This window comes from Balaenoptera physalus (assembly GCF_965194825.1).
Source record: "Balaenoptera physalus genome assembly, chromosome: 12".
Taxonomy (NCBI): domain Eukaryota; kingdom Metazoa; phylum Chordata; class Mammalia; order Artiodactyla; family Balaenopteridae; genus Balaenoptera; species Balaenoptera physalus.
Genome location: NC_138897.1, coordinates 9,855,381 through 9,873,185, shown reverse-complemented (window position 1 = coordinate 9,873,185; position 17,805 = coordinate 9,855,381). Strand labels below are relative to the sequence as shown.

The window sequence follows — 17,805 nt, the reverse complement described above, 5'->3', positions numbered from 1 at the left end:
GCTTTTGTTGCTAAGAAAGTATTGTCTAACTCAGAGCCACAGAGATTTACTCCTCTGTTTTCTTCTAAGAATTGTATAATTTTAACTCTTCAGTTAGCTTAAGTCAGTGATTCATTTTGAGTTAATTTTTATGTACATATGAGGTAGCGATCAAACTTAATTCTTTTGTTTGAGGATATCTCATTATCTCAGCACCATTTGCTAAAAGGCTATTCACATTCCCTGATGAATTGACAATTGTTTCATGATAGATGGATGTTATGAGGTTCTTATACAAAAGTTTATATGTAGAGAATAGTGAGAACAGAAGCTAAGTAGAAAATAATGCAGTTGTGCACAGTCTTGGCCTTTTTGTTCCCAGATCCAATTCTTTCCTCTCCCCTATTTCTTTTGGGCTTCCCAGGCTTCCATGCCTTATTATAGTCAAAGACAACAACAGAGACCATAAGATGGGAGAAAGGGATGAACTCCATCCTGGGCAGCATCTCTGGCAGCAGTTACATCTCCTTCATGTTCCAGGTCTTGATGTGCACAAGTGCCCTGATTTCCACTTCTTCTTGGTTCTTGTAACACTGGAACCACTCCCTTACTTCCAGTAATAGTTTTGTCTTTCCAGCTCAGGGACAGCAGCAGCTTCTTGCTTTAGTTAATATCTAGGTAAACTTCTTGTCCCTAATTTGGAGTTTTAGCTCTTCCATGACCTATGTAAGCAATACCTTGTATTGAAATCCTTCTGCTTGAAAATGTAGAGTAGTTATCTTTTCTTGTTTATACCCTAATCATGCTGCATCTGCCAGAATAGAAACCAAGGGGCTAAGCTCAAAAGACAAGTTTCCTTACATGTCTTATCTGATTCCTTATCCCACTTGTGTCCCTTATCAAGATGGAGCCAAAGAAATTTTATCTGAGGCTCAATCCAACCTACAGAATGTGGTACTGATTCCATCCAGAGCGTAGGTATTGGATGAAATCTACCTTAAGACCAAGGAAATGCACTTCTGTGTCAAGTCCTAGTTCAATTTCAGCTTCGTCTTTGCTTCTTTCATGTTCCTGATACAAGCCCTCCCCAACCCACAGAGCATCTCCCACATATTGTCCCAACTTGTACACCAGTTCCAATACCCAACCACTTTTTATACCCATTGCCTGTCCCTAGACCTAGACCTTCATGAAGTTTTTATGTTAACATAACATCTTAAAGTTACTGGTACTTCTAATTCAACTCAAATTAATTTAACTTAATTTAATTTAATACACATTTTAAGCCATTTAACATATGCCAGGCTTTGTCTTTAGCTCTGGGAGGTGAACATTTACTGCTCGTGAAGGACCCACAGAGTAATGGGAGAGGTAAACAAAGCAAAAATTACAAAAATATTATGTACTATGACGGGCATAGATCTAAGATCTTAATGGTATAGAAAATTTCAACAAAGTGAAAGCTACTTGTCTCTCTTTTTTTTTTAACATCTTTATTGGAGTATAATTGCTTTACAATGGTGTGTTAGTTTCTGCTGTATAACAAAGTGAATCAGCTATATGTATACATATATCCCCATATCCCCTCCCTCTTGCGTCTCCCTCCTACCCTCCCTATCCCACCCCTCTTTTCAACACTATTTACAATAGCCAGGACATGGAAGCAACCTAAGTGCCCATCAACAGATGAATGGATAAAGAAGATGTGGCACATATATACAATGCAATATTACTCAGCCATAAAAAGAAATGAAATTGAGTTATTTGTAGTGAGGTGGATGGACCTAGAGTCTGTCATAGAGAGTGAAGTAAGTCAGAAAGAGAAAAACAAATACCATATGCTAACACATATATATGGAATCTAAAAAAAAAAATGTTCTGAAGAACCTAGGGGCAGGACAGGAAGCTACTTGTCTCTTAATAAATCATTATCATTATGGATTTTTACCTTCCAATCTAGAAAAACTTCCATCCTTTGTAGTTGGGTAACACTTCAAACCCTGCAAACCTATTCTCTCTCCCTCTCTCTGTCTCTGTCTGTCTCTCTCTCAGAGAGAGACTGCTAAGGCCAGCCTTACTTAAGGATGAAATTTAGTACGATGGAACTAGGTTTGTGATTCTAAAAATCGAAAAGCAAGCCCACTTTTAGCACCTGCATTCATTTTATTCAGCACAGACCTTGCTGCTTAGTAATTATAAAAATACACAGTTGAAGATCACAGCCCTCCCAAGCCTGCTTCATTTGACAGTTTTACTGGAGTGTCTGTTTTTTGAAAACAAATATTGTATTGAATGACTATCTTATGCACATGATGTATTCTTTTTAATCACTGTTGAATTGCAGCTTCCTCCTCTAGGGATGAATGTCTCAGTTTAACAGAACTTTTTTTGACTTACCATGGTGTATATGTTATCAACTTTGATATGCACATTTTCACATCAAAATGTGCCGGTTTTAAAACTTAAGTTGCAAGTATATTATTCAATATATATTGAATAATATATATATATTATATAATGCATATATAATGCATATATAATATGTATAATATGTATGTGAGTTTGTACAAAAAATAGCCACTTCACATGTCAGCTATCCAACTTTCATCTCTTCATTACAAATTTAATATTAGGTATACAAAATGATTTTCTTCACTTTACCAATTTAATATTTTTACTTCTCCTCTAAATTACTTTTAACTTTAATTTTAATTTTTGATTTCTATGTTATCTTAGAAACAAAAATAAAAAATACTAGAATTCAGTCACTGTAAAATTATTTAGGTTAATATTTTTGTTTAAAAATTATGAAAGGGAATAATAGTGATTGTTATAATTATTATCATAAAAATCTGTGATCACAATTTGAGATTAGAGTTCAAATTATAAAATTAAAGCTTTTATGTAAGGCTATAAATTTTAGTACAGGATCACCATTATTTTATTTTTTCTTTAGATACTTTAAATGCTTTATAATTTATGTTAATTACAGCTTTTAATACTAGTAGATATATCCTTCCTTCCTTCCTTCTTTCCTTCCTTCTTTTCTTTTCTTTTTTCTTTTTTCCTTTTTCAGTGATTTTTTTATTGTAGATAACAGTAGGCAGCCTCAAAAACAATCACTAACATTGACTTTTTTATCATTCTTAGAAACATCTTTATTACAAGTTCTCTTCTGTACTTCTCTGCATGTATTACCGAAAGGGTATAACTCCATTGACTGACTGATGTGACACTGTTCTCAATGCAGTAAGCAAATAGCACTTTTAGAAACATCTTTATTACAAGTGTCTTTAAACACTTCTCTACATGCATTGCAGAATGAGTATAACAACTGACTTACTATGCAATACTCATTCCAAACTGCCTCTGGAAATATATTAGAAAAAAAGTAATTTAGAAAAATAAAGTTTGTTATTTTCCCAACAATCTACCCTGCTAAGGTTTAGGGAAGCTGTTATTTTTTTCCAAAGGTAGAACTCTTTGAAACATTTAAACATATTTGATTTTATGCATTTAAATATAACCATTAAAAATATAAGCAAAGGACACAGCAGCAAGTCTTGCAAGTGTCTTCCTCCCTGGAATCTAAGTATAACAATAACAATACATTTGGAAAGCTCACTACTTTCTTTTTTTTTTAATGGACCAAATGATCATTTCACATTTGAATTTGTAGTTGATTAGAAATGCATTCAACTGTTCCTTTGGTGACTAATAAGCTCAGAAGAGATCAGGAAATAACTGTTTTAAATGTGCTAGTGGATGTTTCATTTAACTCAATAGTAGGTTTATAAACCATTAGTTTTATAATTTATTCAAGTCTTACAAGTTGCTCAAAGATTTCAAAGAGGTGTTAACTCTGCATTTAAGCTGTATCTGATCCCACCTTTGCCACATAATTGGCTACTTTCCTTCATCAAATTATGTCATTTTTTTGGTTCTCAATTCCCTCACCTTGAATGAAAGATTATGCAACAAATTTCATTTTTTAAATTTTGCATCCTTTTGGATTCCACTAGAATCAGCTGTGCTAATAAATTATTGGCTAAGTAAAGAAGTCTATGGAACAGAGACTCTTTAAGCTAAGGGTTCTAAGTCATGCCTTTGTACCTTGACGTCCTGAGTGAAATCTGTGCTCCCTGTCATTTCTCCTCCCACCATATTCTTCAGGCCACACTTTCCCCATTGTGGGGTATCTCTGTGAATGAGCAACATTTCTCCTTTTGTTACTTTTAACTAGAATTATTTGATTTTTCACACTTAAGTTTCAAATGACAAATCTGAGTAGAAACATTTACTTATGTATCTCTCTACTTAGAAAAGTTATAATTATCCTTTGAGCTATTCAGTCTTTCAGGAGTATTTACTAATCATCAAATATGTCTGAGGTCCTGGAGACAAAATTCCAAAATCCAATAGCAATAGTTTTTGCGGTTACAGAGCTTAAAGCCTAATATTTGTGTAATTAATTAAACCATTAATTACACAATAGATTATTTAAGTGCAGTCATCAGTAACACTATGACTGAGATGTATGGTACTTTGAGGCTATGTAACCTACTCTGTGGAGGTCAGGGGCTAGAGGAGAGGTGTCCCTGAGGAACAATAATTGAACTAAATTCTAAAGGAAGAAAAATTAACCAGAGAGAGAGGAGGGAAAGTTATTTCAAAAGAGGAAGTGGAGGCCAGAAGGTCAAGGGCTTGGAAACGCCTTTTTGTGGTTAGAACAGAGAGAGTGAGAACAGTTTTGAGCATCATGCAGTCTGGGGCCAGGTCCTTGAGGGCCTGGTAGAACATGTTCAGTATTTGGGTCTTTAAGAGCAAAGGAAGCAATTAAGTAGGGAGTTACTTGATAGGACTTGAATTTGCAGAAGCTCAGCCTCACTGAGCTAGAATGAATGTGTGAGGGTTTTCCGCTGTCTAGTGGTGAAATAATGGTAACTTGAATAGTGGTAGTTTACTTGGATGAATGCAGATTAATTCCAGGAATAATTAGGAATTAAATTTTATAGGACTGGGTATTAGAGTAGGTATCAGAAGTGACTAAGGGAGGGATGTGAGAGAGAACCTCCCCAGTTCCCACCTTGATGAATGCTGTTAATTATGACAGGGCTTGGAGAGGAGGACCAGAGCAATACTAAATTAGTCCTCCCCCTGTGCTTCTTCAGGGAATGAGTGCCCATCCATTGGTGATTATTTAAATCTAATTTTATTAAGTTTGTACCTTTGTGAACATTCAGATTAGGATCATATACTTGTGCACTACATGATGCCTTGCAGTTTGTCATAGTTAAAGAAATGCTTGTCAATTATATCAGAGAGGTGGTTGGAAGTAAGAGTTAAGAATTCTAGCTTTGGAATCTGATATCTATACCAGTGACTTCCTACAGGTAACACAAACTAGTAAGTGGTCTAAATGAAATTTAAATATATTTTTCTACTTAATGGCAAGCAGGGCATGAACATTTTTCTGTATTTTCTTCTACAGGGTGGAAACTAACTTTTTCTAGATTTTGTGAGGCTACATGTTGTTTTCATCCGTATCAGCAAATATCTTTTGCCTGGCATTTTCTCTCTCTTTCCAGAGCTGTCTATTGGGCTCTGTGGTAGGCTGAATAATAACCCCACAGATGCTCACATCCCAATCCTTGGAACCTGTGATTGTGTTACCTTACATGGTAAAAGGGACTTTGCAAATGTGTTTAAGTTAAAAATCTTGAGATCATGGGATTAATCTGGTTTATCAGAAGTCTCCTTATAAGAGCAAAAAGTCAGTATAATCACAAGTCTCCTTATAAGAGCAAAAAGTCAGTCAGTCAGTAGTTGAAGATGTGACATGATAACAGAAGTAAAAGTTTGGAGTGATGCAAGGAAGGGGCCACAAGCTAAGGAATGGAGGTGGCCTCGAAAAGCTGAAAGAGACTTGAACAGCTTTCTCCCCTAGAGACCTCCAGGAGGAATCAGCCCTGCTGACTAGCTTCATAAGACTGACTTTAGCCCCATAGGATATTTAAGACTTCTGCTCTACAGATCTGTAAAAGAATACATTTGCATTTTTTTTTCATTTAAATTTTATTGGAGTATAGTTGATTTCATTTGCATTGTTTTTTTTAAAATTAAATTTTATTGGAGTATAGTTGATTTCATTTGCATTGTTTTCTTTAATTAAATTTTATTGGAGTATAGTTGATTTCATTTGCATTGTTTTTTTAATTTAAATTTTATTGGAGTATAGTTGATTTCATTTGCATTGTTTTTAATTTAAATTTTATTGGAGTATAGTTGATTTCATTTGCATTGTTTTTTAAATTAAATTTTATTGGAGTATAGTTGATTTCATCTGCATTGTTTTTTTTCATTTAAATTTTATTGGAGTATAGTTGATTTCATTTGCATTGTTTTTAATTTAAATTTTATTGGAGTATAGTTGATTTCATTTGCATTGTTTTTTAAATTAAATTTTATTGGAGTATAGTTGATTTCATCTGCATTGTTTTTTTTCATTTAAATTTTATTGGAGTATAGTTGATTTCATCTGCATTGTTTATTTTAATTTAAATTTTATTGGAGTATAGTTGATTTCATTTGCATTGTTTTTTTAATTTAAATTTTATTGGAGTATAGTTGATTTCATTTGTATGTTTTTAATTTAAATTTTATTGGAGTATAGTTGATTTCATTTGCATTTTTTTAATTTAAATTTTATTGGAGTATAGTTGATTTCATTTGCACTGTTTCAAGACACTGTGTTTGTGGTAATATTTTTACAGCAAACACAGGAAAATAACATGGACTCTTTTACATCTCTAACTTGTTAGGACACGAACCTGACTGTGTAAAGCTAAATTTAGCACCTGCACCTTCCTACAGCACCACCATAAATTAATAACCTTCCCAACTTTCCCAGTGATAATCTTTAGCATTACCAATGGTGCTATTCTCTCAGAGTTATGTTTGTGTTTTCTCTTTCACCTGTATTTCTAATGACAAATTCCTGAGATTCCTTTTGTTCATTCGATGTTGTTAGTACTCATCACTTCATATTCTCTACTGCAAAATTTCGGAAACAGAGAACACAAATATAAATACATTTGCTAAAATGCCAGTCTAATTTTTTTGCTTCTGATTTATTTTCAAGGCCAATATCAACTTGTTTCACAAAGCTTCCCATCAGGAACTCTACTGTCATTATGCTGGGCTTTTCCTTGCTCCCATTACCCATATTATTTGTTCCCTTTCCACTTTTTATTTCATGCTGATTCTTCCCTACCTCCTCTCCAGCTAAATTTAGCATGATATTACACACAGAGGACAAATAATAAATAATATGTAGGGAAAAATGAATAAATGAAATTTCTTCAATACAAAGTTGAAGATTCATTTCTCCCAAGATGCTTCCTCTGACTCAACATATTAACTATCTTACAAAATAATCGTTAACATTATTGTATATATTTTGCTATCTAATCTTCAGCATGTTTACATATTTCAGCTGTTTGAGGAAGTTTTGGTATCCCAGAGAAGGAATATACAGAACATATATTCTTTTCCCTAAATATTTTCATTAATTACATACTGTGTGACAGGCATCAAGAATAGCAATAAACAAGAAGATACCATTCTTCTCCCCATGGAATTTGAAATATTTATTTTTCTTTTGTCCTTTAACTTTAGAATTTATATACTAGTCGATTAGTTTTCTGGGGTTGCCTTAACAAATTACCACAAACTGGGTGGCTTAAACCAAAAGAAATGTATTCTCTCAGTGCGGGAGGCTAGCAGTCCAACATCAAGGCATCAGCAGGTTTGGTCCCTTCTGGGAGCTCTGACAAGAATCAGTTCCATGCCTCTCTTAGGGTGGCTCCTAATCCAATATAATTTCATCTTAGCTTAAATACATCTGCAAAGACCTTATTTTCAAATAAGATCACATTCACAGGTACCAGAGATTAGACTTGAACTTATCTTTTGGCGGGGGACAGAAGTGCAACCCACAACACGTAGATATAACCTCTGGGAAATAAGGTATATGAATGTTTACTGAGTAGATTCAGCCCAATTGGAACCAGGGTAGTGGGCCTGCAGGGGCCCCGTTGGCATAAACTTCTCTGAATCCCTGATTCAATGATGTTCTTCAGCTTCCCTGATTTCTCAGGCACAAGGACAAGGTCATATAGGGTTCTTAATTCCTTGTTCAAAAGCGATGATTAATTTTTCCAAAAAATATATAACATAACTCTTATATCAAGTTTTTCAGTGACATAATGATACTTTTTTATCTCTCAGGAACATCACACTTCTTTTGACAGAGTCTGTTGCTTCTAAAAAAAAAACAACTTTTGGACAGAAGTTTAGTTGCTTATTAGTCATTCTTTTGACAGTTTTCTCTTTCAGCTGCACCTCTGTTCACTTGTAAGATATCATTTGTTCTCCATCCAAAATATCTCTCATTCATCTACTAACTACTCTCCCTCCTTCCTTCTAGAAGGTCTGGGAAGCTACAGCAGCCTCCCAACTGTTTTCTCTACCTCTCCTCTTTCCCTGTTCTGAGTATTCTTCCCCAGAGCTGGCTGCTAGATCAATTTTCTGAAGACCACCACTTATTACACGCCTCTCATTTTCACAAATATTTAATGTTTCCCCATTGCCTATAGGACGATGCCCATATATGTTAGTCATTCCTCCATGCTCTGAACCCAACAGCCGATTTAAATGGTTTTCTCATCATTTGCCATCTGTAGCACAGATGCTAGTCACACTGAACCTAAAGCCATTTTGAATCGAAAGTGAAATTTTTCTGTGTGCTTTTCCTCCTGCTATTCTTTTTGTCTGAAGTATCTTTTTTTCCTCAAACTGTAATGTAAACCCTTCCTTCTCTCTAACTCAAATTCTACATTTAACATGAACTTTAATTTATATTTCTAAACTGGAAACTACAAAATCCTCTTTGGAAATCCCCTGTGCCTTAATCTGGACTCGTTATAGCATACAGATCTAGTTAGTAATATAATTTGTTTCTCTTTCTGTATATATTATTCAGAAATGTATTATACTTTTTATGTTTATAAATTATATCCCCAGAGCTTGAAGACAATACAGTTTATATATTTGCTTCACTTACCTATCCCGTAGAGTCACCAGCAAAATTTCCTGTGCATGCAATCAGTCAATATTTGGTGAGAAACTGAATGAATCAAGCAGGTGAACTCACCTTGTAACTACGCTGGTCACAGTAGATCAAACAGTTTAATTAAATGCAAAGAAAACCAATTTGCACCAGCTTTTATACAACAGGCAAAACACAGAGGCCCACTGTTCCGTAATCACTCTTCCAGTGTTCTAATCATTCACCCTGGAGGAATAGTCACCTCAAACAAGGACCTAGGAGATTTTACTTCAGCCCTTTGCTGCTGTGGCTGCTGGATGAGGCGCAAGACCACACTCCCAGGTTGACGGAAATCCCTCCTGTCAGATGGCAGCCTCACACTGGCAGCTGTAATGACTGAATGTCTGATGTTCCCGAGGCTAATCCACCGTTGCCCTGTAGTTTAGTCACATTTCTCTCTTATGCACACACTGCAGACACTGACCCACATTGCCGCCTGGGTTTAGTGCCTGCAAGCCTATTTTCTTTTTTGTTGTCGTTGTTGTTTGTTTTTAATAGGAAGATAAGTAATTTCTCTGAGCAAGGCAGGTATTAACACATTCAGAGAGGATGTTTTTTTCCCTCATAGGGAACTAGAAAACTTGGCTGAGATTTAGTTTTGGAGTTTCTATTATGTATTTACACCATCAATTCTCCAGACCTCAAGCCACAATGAGGGGGGAGATATAAATAAAGGGAGATGAGAATTTGGAAGATTAATATGTGGAATAGGAAGGTGTAGATTATAGAGTAAGGATGCATCCTTACGGAAAGATTCCTTTTTCCCAAATAACTTAGATTCTGTTTTTAATCAATGAAGGAACTTATTGGTCCCGATATTATGTTTTTTTCCTCCTTTCCCTGTGTCATGAGAGACTGAACAAAACTCTGAAATTATTGGAAATACCGCAGAGTATTGTTTGATTGCTCTTCTTCAAGGTTTAATTGAATCCTGGTCCAGGGACCGGTAGAGATTTATATCTGGTTGGCCCTCAATGGTAGAGACAGATCACATAAAGCCTGTGTCTGACTTCTGTCTTTCCTGTCTTCCCTCTCTCCCTCCTTTCTTCCTATCAATTAAAATTTGTGTTCTGTTCCTATGTACCTAGTCCTTTGCTGGTCATATGAAATGTATGATGAAAGAAACATTCTTTCATTTCAAGCACTTACTGCCTAGAAGGGAAAAATAACCTACCAGGTAATTACATGGTAAGAATAAGTTACAATTAGGCTGTTGACAACTCAGATGAAGGTGTTGTCTGAGAAACAATCCCTAGGGGCTGGAGCCTATTTACCAAGTGAGAACAGTGAGAGAATTTAAGAGGCCACAGTTTCTTTTCAGCTCTTACATGAAGTTTATATGTATATGTGTGTGTATATATATTCTGAATGTACATATAGTATTTGAAATATACATGCATATTATATATAATCATCTGGAATATATATGCATATGGAATCACATACTTCTATATGTGCATGTAGTTTCATATATGTATATATAACGTGTGTGTGTGTCTGTTCAAGCTATATACAAGCTAAGCAGAAGATCTAGCTAAATAATACCGTCAGATAAGAGGTGGATTTGCAATCAGTATTCTCATGGTCAACTGTATTTTAAAATGTCACGTCTTTGCATATATTATTATAACAAATCTGCTGTGGTGATAAGTGTTTTCTAATTTAAAATGGTGAGTTGCCAATGATAATAGCAATTTCTTTACTCTATTTCAAATTACAGGGGATCCTGGGTAAAATTGTGCAGTTAAGAAAGTATGTTAGGATCCAGTACCTTGATTTCCAAAAATGATCAGATGCTGACATTGGTAGCGAGTTAGAAAAAGTTTTGTGCTATAATGAAGGACTTTTGAACAGTCTCTGCTTCTTTGTTAGTTTCTGAGTCTTTTTAAGAGATTGATTATATATGTGATAAATTTTTTAAAATTTATTTATTATATTTATTTTATTTTTGGCTGTGTTGGGTCTTTGTTGCTGTGTGCGGGCTTTCTCTAGTTGCGGCGAGCGGGGGCTACTCTTGGTTGTGGTGCGCGGGCTTCTCATTGGGTGGCTTCTCTTGTTGCAGAGCACGGGCTCTAGGCATGCGGGCTTCAGTAGTTGTGGCTCATGGGCTCTAGAGCGCAGGCTTGGTAGTTGTGGCTCATTGCGCATGTTGCTCCATGGCATGTGGGATCTTCCTGGACCAAGGCTTGAACCCGTGTCCCCTGCATTGGCAGGCGGATTCTTAACCACTGTGCCACCAAGGGAAGCCCTGTGATAAATTTTTAAATTGCTCTTTTTGTACAAAATTAAATGTATTTCCCTCTTCTAATTCGGTTTTCTTTGTCTTTTTTGTTTTTAGTGAAAAATACTCCCAGAATCCACGTACCACATCAGAGGGACTTGGAACTACCCTGCCTGTGTGGTTTGTTACCCACTGACTGTTAACATTGATTAGAACACGGGAATTGGCCCCTCTCCAGTTGTCACCCCCAGGATTCTCACAAGCCGGGATGTATACGAAGTAAAATGACCTTCTTAATTAGAGGAAAACTATCCAAGGTATACCATTGCATTTTCTATATTAAATTTGATTTTGTTTTACCTAATTCTTATTTACATTTAATTCATATATTTATCTACAATGGCTAATATTTTATCATCTTATTCATGTTAATATATTTTCTTATATTTTGTTTAAGTTTCTTGTTATTCTTATAAAATACCAGTTACACCAGATTTCCTAATTCAATTTGTTTCAATTCCGAATCCTTTTCTAGCTCTTGAAAACATAAGCCAGGAGACTCGAAACTTAACATATGCAACCAAATGATGCTTTGATTTGCCAGAATGAATACATCATCATGCTGGAATCTGGCTGCTATGGCCAAGATCTTTACTCATTTTATATAATACAATTTCCTTTTATGGTTTCATATTCACTCTTCCTTTTTTTTTTTTTGTTAATCAGCCAAGCAATTTTTTTTAATTGTCAGAAAAAAGAATCTAATTCTTCCTCTAATTGAGCTTAAGATTTTGCTATAAATCTGACATACTGCTTTCTAAATAGGAGTTTGCTTGGTTAGCTTAATTATATTTTGTGTGTTATAGGACACGTGATCCCATGATTACTTATACAGAGAAGAAAATCTCTATCAAATAGATAAATTATTTAATGTGTTCTCTTATTTTTTAGTGGAATCTTAGCAAAATTTTGTTTCATGGAGCCCAACATATATTTACTTAACTCTTATTCTATAAAGTTCCTAAAAATTTTGAATGAAAAAACATCACAGTTACATTAATTCTAAATTACAATAAAAGTTGCATTACTACTGTATATGCATTTTTCAAACTTACATACATTTTGCAATAAATTTTGTATTTGAACAAAAGTTTCTGTTGGTCTAACAATGACTTTTTGGTTATTATTACATTTGAAAATGCCTTCAAAACCATAATAGTTTTGCCCACAAAATTATTAAGCAAATCAATTTAATCCTCCTGAGGATAAAACCTCTTGTTACAAAAAAGCCTAACTCCTGTGGCCCCTGCTGGTTCCCTCTGCTCCTAAGTGCAGCCTCCAGGTGGCCCTGATGGCAGGTGGTGTCCTCCTTGCCTGGGCTGTGACTATAAGTGATTAATAAGCCGTCACCAATCCCATCTGTCCAGTGTAGCCTGTTATATGTTCAGCTACCTCGTATAATTTGGGGTTGGGTATCCCTCCTTCGCCAATAAATAGAAGGTCATCAAAATGGATTGAGAGTTGGGCCTCTACATACTTTTTGACAATTTAAGTCTCAATAGGTGGCCGCTGTACCTTCACAAGGAAGCGAGACAAATGCTCACAGATAATCCTAAGATTATTCTCCCCCTTTGGCACTACTGTGGGACTCTCCCAATTCATGTACAGTCCCAGTGCAGACTGGATGCTGAAGTCCTAGATCTCTATACTCTGAAACATAAGCACAGAAAATTTTCATCTGGAAAAATATAACATAGGTTGACATTAATTATCTATTACAAGTGTAAAAATCATCTCATTGAAGTACTCACTGACTATGCAAATCGAGGCTAATCAAATATTCTGAGAACCCTCTCAAGGTATCTAGGTGCACCAGTCAGCCGGGCATGATTAAATGTGATTGCTTGATTTATGGGGTTGCTGGGTATGACAGTTAAAAGTCAGAGGATATACAAAACAATGATTAATTCATTTTAGAATAATTGATCAGGAGCCATTTTTTTCCCTATAGCGATTTATGTTATAAGTATTGGGGAAAATAAATAGAAGAAAATCTCCTGCCAGCCCAGTATATCTTCTCCACAAAGGTAAAAAAGGATCAAACAGTTTTATTATTGAATAACCATTAAACCAAACTGTGACACACATGAAAAGAAATCCAATAAAAGGATTGCAAAGACAGAAAGAAATTTCATCCTTTTTGATAGCCAGACAGCTACAACCCATTCCATACATGTTCTTAAGATAAATTGTATCATCATCAAGTATGGTGAATTGACAGCACTGTTTGGTACATATAGCTCATCCAAGATTCGCCTGGCAATCGAGTGGCCACTTGTGTTACTTAATTGCCTTTATGCAGAAGAAAAATAAAACGTCTCCTATCTCTGTGGAAGGCTGGCTGTTCCAACTGGGAGCACTGGTGCCTAGGTTAAACTCCTGTGGAGACAGGCAGGATGAGATGCTGTTTTCCTCGTCGTTTACATTTTAAATCGACAGCTCCAAGGCCCTTAAGAAAAAAAAAAAAATTCTTGGACTATAGAACAGGCAAGAGGCTTATTTAACTTTTTGAAAAGGGTTACATGCATCTCCAAGGGACATAGAAATAATTTTCAATTACAAATTTTCTGAAGAAAATTCTCTAAGAAAATGGAGGGTTAGGAAGTTTCCTTCCCCTTTGGCACCAGGGAAAATTCTTTTTTTTTTTTTTATTGTATTCACTCTTATATAGAACAACACAATGACGTGATTTCTCTTTATCATTTTTTGAGTATACTAAAGGGGGATGCTTTATCTTTTCTATAGGAGGTGGCAGAGGGAAACACACGACCAAAGTGGCATCCAATCTGATATAGCAGATGAAAATTCCCCTTTGTCATCTGAGAATTGTTATCCGCTTTCCCAAGACATTATTTCTGCAAACTCTGAACTTGGTAAGAACCTTAAGATGTACTTTCAGTCTAATCATAAATATCACTAGATAATTCCGATCCAATGCAATTTACTGTATGACTGCAACCTGACCATTGTTTCAGTAAGGTTAGCCCGGATAATGCTGTGGTAGAAAACTAATGCTGAAATCCAGGTAGCTTGAAATCACTTAGTTTTTTCTAGTTCATGTCACACTTGCATTGCAGTTTGGCTCACGGGATCGGTTCTACATTGGCCTTCAGGAACCCAGGGTCATGGAGACCCAGCAATATTGTAGCCGCACACTCTGGAGTATGTGGGTCAGAAGAGATGGCTAAGGGATCACATGCCTGCTCTTAAAGAGTTCAGCTTAGAAGTGAAGGTATCACTTCTGACCACAGTGTGTTGGCAAGTACTTGCCGTGTGGCCCCGTCTGACTCCTGGCTGGGCAATGTCGTGGCACAGCCTGGATGCTGGTTTCTCAGCTGCCATGCTCTTAGGAAAAGAGTCACCTGGCCTCATCCAGTACTGGGTCTCCTTCCCCATGGCAGCCTGTATACAGTGACTGCTTGGTGGAGGTGAGGGAAAAAGGTCCCAGTCTCTATTCCATTTCCAACATCTCTGAAGACGCATCACAGCACCAGAGTTTCATAGGCTGGCCAGTGCTATTGTGCATCTTCTCTCTCTGCCCACTTGCCCCTTCACCACGGGACCTGATCCCAAGAGCATTTCCCAGCAAATTTTCTGCAAGCAAATCTTTGATGCAGAGTCTGCTTCTAAGGGACCATGACCTGTGGGCCGCAGCCTATATTACAGACATCAGAGTGTTTGTTAAAAATGCAAATGACTGGTCTTTATCCCAGGCCTATCGAATTTAGAATATCTAGGACAGAGTCTGGGAATCTGCATTATTAAAAAGCACCCCAGAAAATTATTTTCCTCATTAACCTGATACTAACAATGACAGTTGTAATTACTTTGATTATGTACAAAATTGAAGAGTTGAAGTGGTGGTGGTGAGAGGAGGTGTTCAGAGAATTAGGAAACCTTATGCAATCTCTTCTGTCAAAATCATTTATGTTAAAATAGAAAAGTGTCTACAAGTAAACTCTATCAGGAATAAACAAACCACTTGCAGAAAAAAGATTTTAAATGTACAGACCATGAAATGTTGGACTGCTATCAATTACATGAGCCAAATTAACATATTTAAAATAATTTTATATCTCACATTCCTGATGCCAGAAATGTCCCACCTTGGCCACTCTTTTTCTTCAGTTTTCTTTCTTCACAATTCTTCGGGAATTGTGACCCTGAATGGCCAAATTGTCATGGCCGAGCTGAGAAGTCAAATCAGTTTCCAAAGCCATTATTCTTCCTGGAAACTGACATTATTGAAGTGGGTACATAACTAAAGTCTTTCACATTAGAGATAAATTCGCTTTTCCATCTTCCTTCTCTTTGTTGTTCAGATCTAAATAGAAACTCCAAAAATCTCCATATATCAAGAATGAACCCATTAAGCACTGGCTTGTAGAGAAACACATGGTAGCAGGAAGCGAAACAAAAAATGTGTGCTCCATATACAATTATCAAAACATCCCCCCCGTATTTTAAATTCAATAGAAAATGATCATATAAGCCCTACAATCAACAGACAGTACTATATATAAAGACTCACGTTGTCCAGTCTGTTCATACACCGTTGTTGGCATTCTCAACCCTGCCTGGCTGGGTCCAGGGACCATGGGCTGATTGGAAATGTTCCCATTACACAATAACACAAGAGCAAATGGTATTTCCATTGCATCAAAATACCAATTGTAAGACAAACGACTCGTTTTTATGATGATTTTACTTATCATTAATTTTTGCATTAAATTTGACTTTAAAAATATTATATTCAATCATTATTTTCTTGATTACTTTTTTTTCTGGAGTCCCCAAAGATTTTGTGTATGAGATGAGTGCCTCACTTCCCTCACCCTCATCTCAGCCCTGCTGCCAGCGCTCATTACTTTTATATACAGGTACTCACTGAGCAGTCCCTGATATCTGATATTTGTCTTATTTAAAAGCCATAGTGATGTAGTAAGAAGAGCACTAAATTAGCAGTGAGAAAACTTAGGTAATGGTTCCATCTCTGGAACTCTGAACTTGGAAAACCATAGATGGATTTATCTTTAGTTTAGTCTTTTTTTTTTTTTTTAATTTGCAAAATGAGAATAATTATAACTTGTTTCTTAACCTCACAGTGTTCTTGGAGAATGAGATGGGTTGAGGAGTATGAAAGCACTCTGAAACAAAAGGGATTTTTGGCCCATAAAGACACCAAAACCATGCTTGTTGCTAGTTTTGTAGCACGTGTTTGAAGCGTATTTGATGAGTGTGTGAATAGAAAGAAAGCATTCCAGCTAGATGGCCCCGGGGCTGCTAACTGAAATTCCTCTCTCCCCATCACTCCCTCCTCTGAAGCCATATGTTCCTAATTCTCATGCCCGTGGACCAATAAAAACTAGGATTTGGGTGGTAGTATTAGAGACGCGTTTCTGAGACTGTGCACCCCTAACCAACACATACATATCATCTGGAAGCTTCTTAGAAATGCAAATTCTCAGACAACATCCAATAAATTGGGGGTTTCGGCCAGCAGTGTGAGTTTTCACAAGGCATCCATGTGATTCAGATGCAGGTTAATGTTGAGAACACTGGTCCAGAGGACAGGAAGGGAGGAGATGGATGTCAGTTTTGCCAAGCTGTTTCTCCAGACCTGGACCTTTGACTGTCGTTAAGAATTCTCATGAAATTCCTCTTTTGTCTTTGCCATTTCATCATTAATTCTCAGGCCACATCTTGTTTCTTATACTTTTTTTCAGCTTTATTGAGATATTATTGACAAATAAAATTGTAAACTATTTAAAGGGTACCATGTAATGATTTGATGCATGTATACATTATGGAAAGATTCCCTCCTATTTTTTTTTATTACTGTTATTTCAGGGTCTCTTTTTTTTTTTTTTTTCTATAAACACAGGTGCTACACAAAGATCACCTAGCACTGTTGAGTAAAAGTCATTATCCCTGGCTCTCAACTAGAAAAAAAGAATTTTTAACAGGAACATCTAGACTGATTACAATGAAGCCATTTCTGCACCACAATTTGAGTCATGCAGTTAATAGAGTAAGGTTTTTAAAAGTACAAGTAGTATACAGACACAACTCAGCCAGCTGTTATTCAGTGCTATGAGTATCCAGTTCCATGAGTATTTAAATTCTGTGACAAGATTAGGTTAAACATTGAAGAATTAACCCAAAGTATTATCTTTCCTTCCTCCAGAAAATCCACTGAAACAAAAGTAAGTGAATAACAGAGACTTTTTTTTTTTTAATTTATTTTATTTATTTATTTATTTTTGGCTGTGTTGGGTCCTCGTTGCTGCACGCAGGCTTTCTCCAGTTGGCGGCGAGCGGGGGCTACTCTTCGCTGCGGTGCGCGGGCCTCTCACTGTAGTGGCTTCTCTCATTG

The 17,805-nt window shown here is 36.1% G+C and overlaps 1 protein-coding gene and 2 long non-coding RNA genes across 3 annotated transcripts in view; 2 read left to right on the top strand and 1 right to left on the bottom strand.

The window, feature by feature from the left end:
• Positions 1–17,805, bottom strand: part of LOC309639130 — a 590,998-nt gene that overhangs the window by 149,865 nt on the left and 423,328 nt on the right. The window lies entirely within an intron of this gene.
• The window catches only part of LOC309639119, a 1,037,414-nt gene that overhangs the window by 920,151 nt on the left and 99,458 nt on the right, over positions 1–17,805 (top strand). The gene's annotated exons all lie outside the window — the stretch shown is intronic.
• LOC309639113 (uncharacterized protein) overlaps positions 1–17,805 on the top strand; it is a 126,024-nt gene that overhangs the window by 42,428 nt on the left and 65,791 nt on the right. The window contains exons 2-3 of the mRNA XM_082415960.1: positions 11,487–11,686; positions 14,175–14,302. Coding sequence (XP_082272086.1) covers positions 14,228–14,302 — 75 coding nt within the window. The 5' untranslated portion in view covers positions 11,487–11,686; positions 14,175–14,227. The remainder of the gene's footprint in view (positions 1–11,486; positions 11,687–14,174; positions 14,303–17,805) is intronic.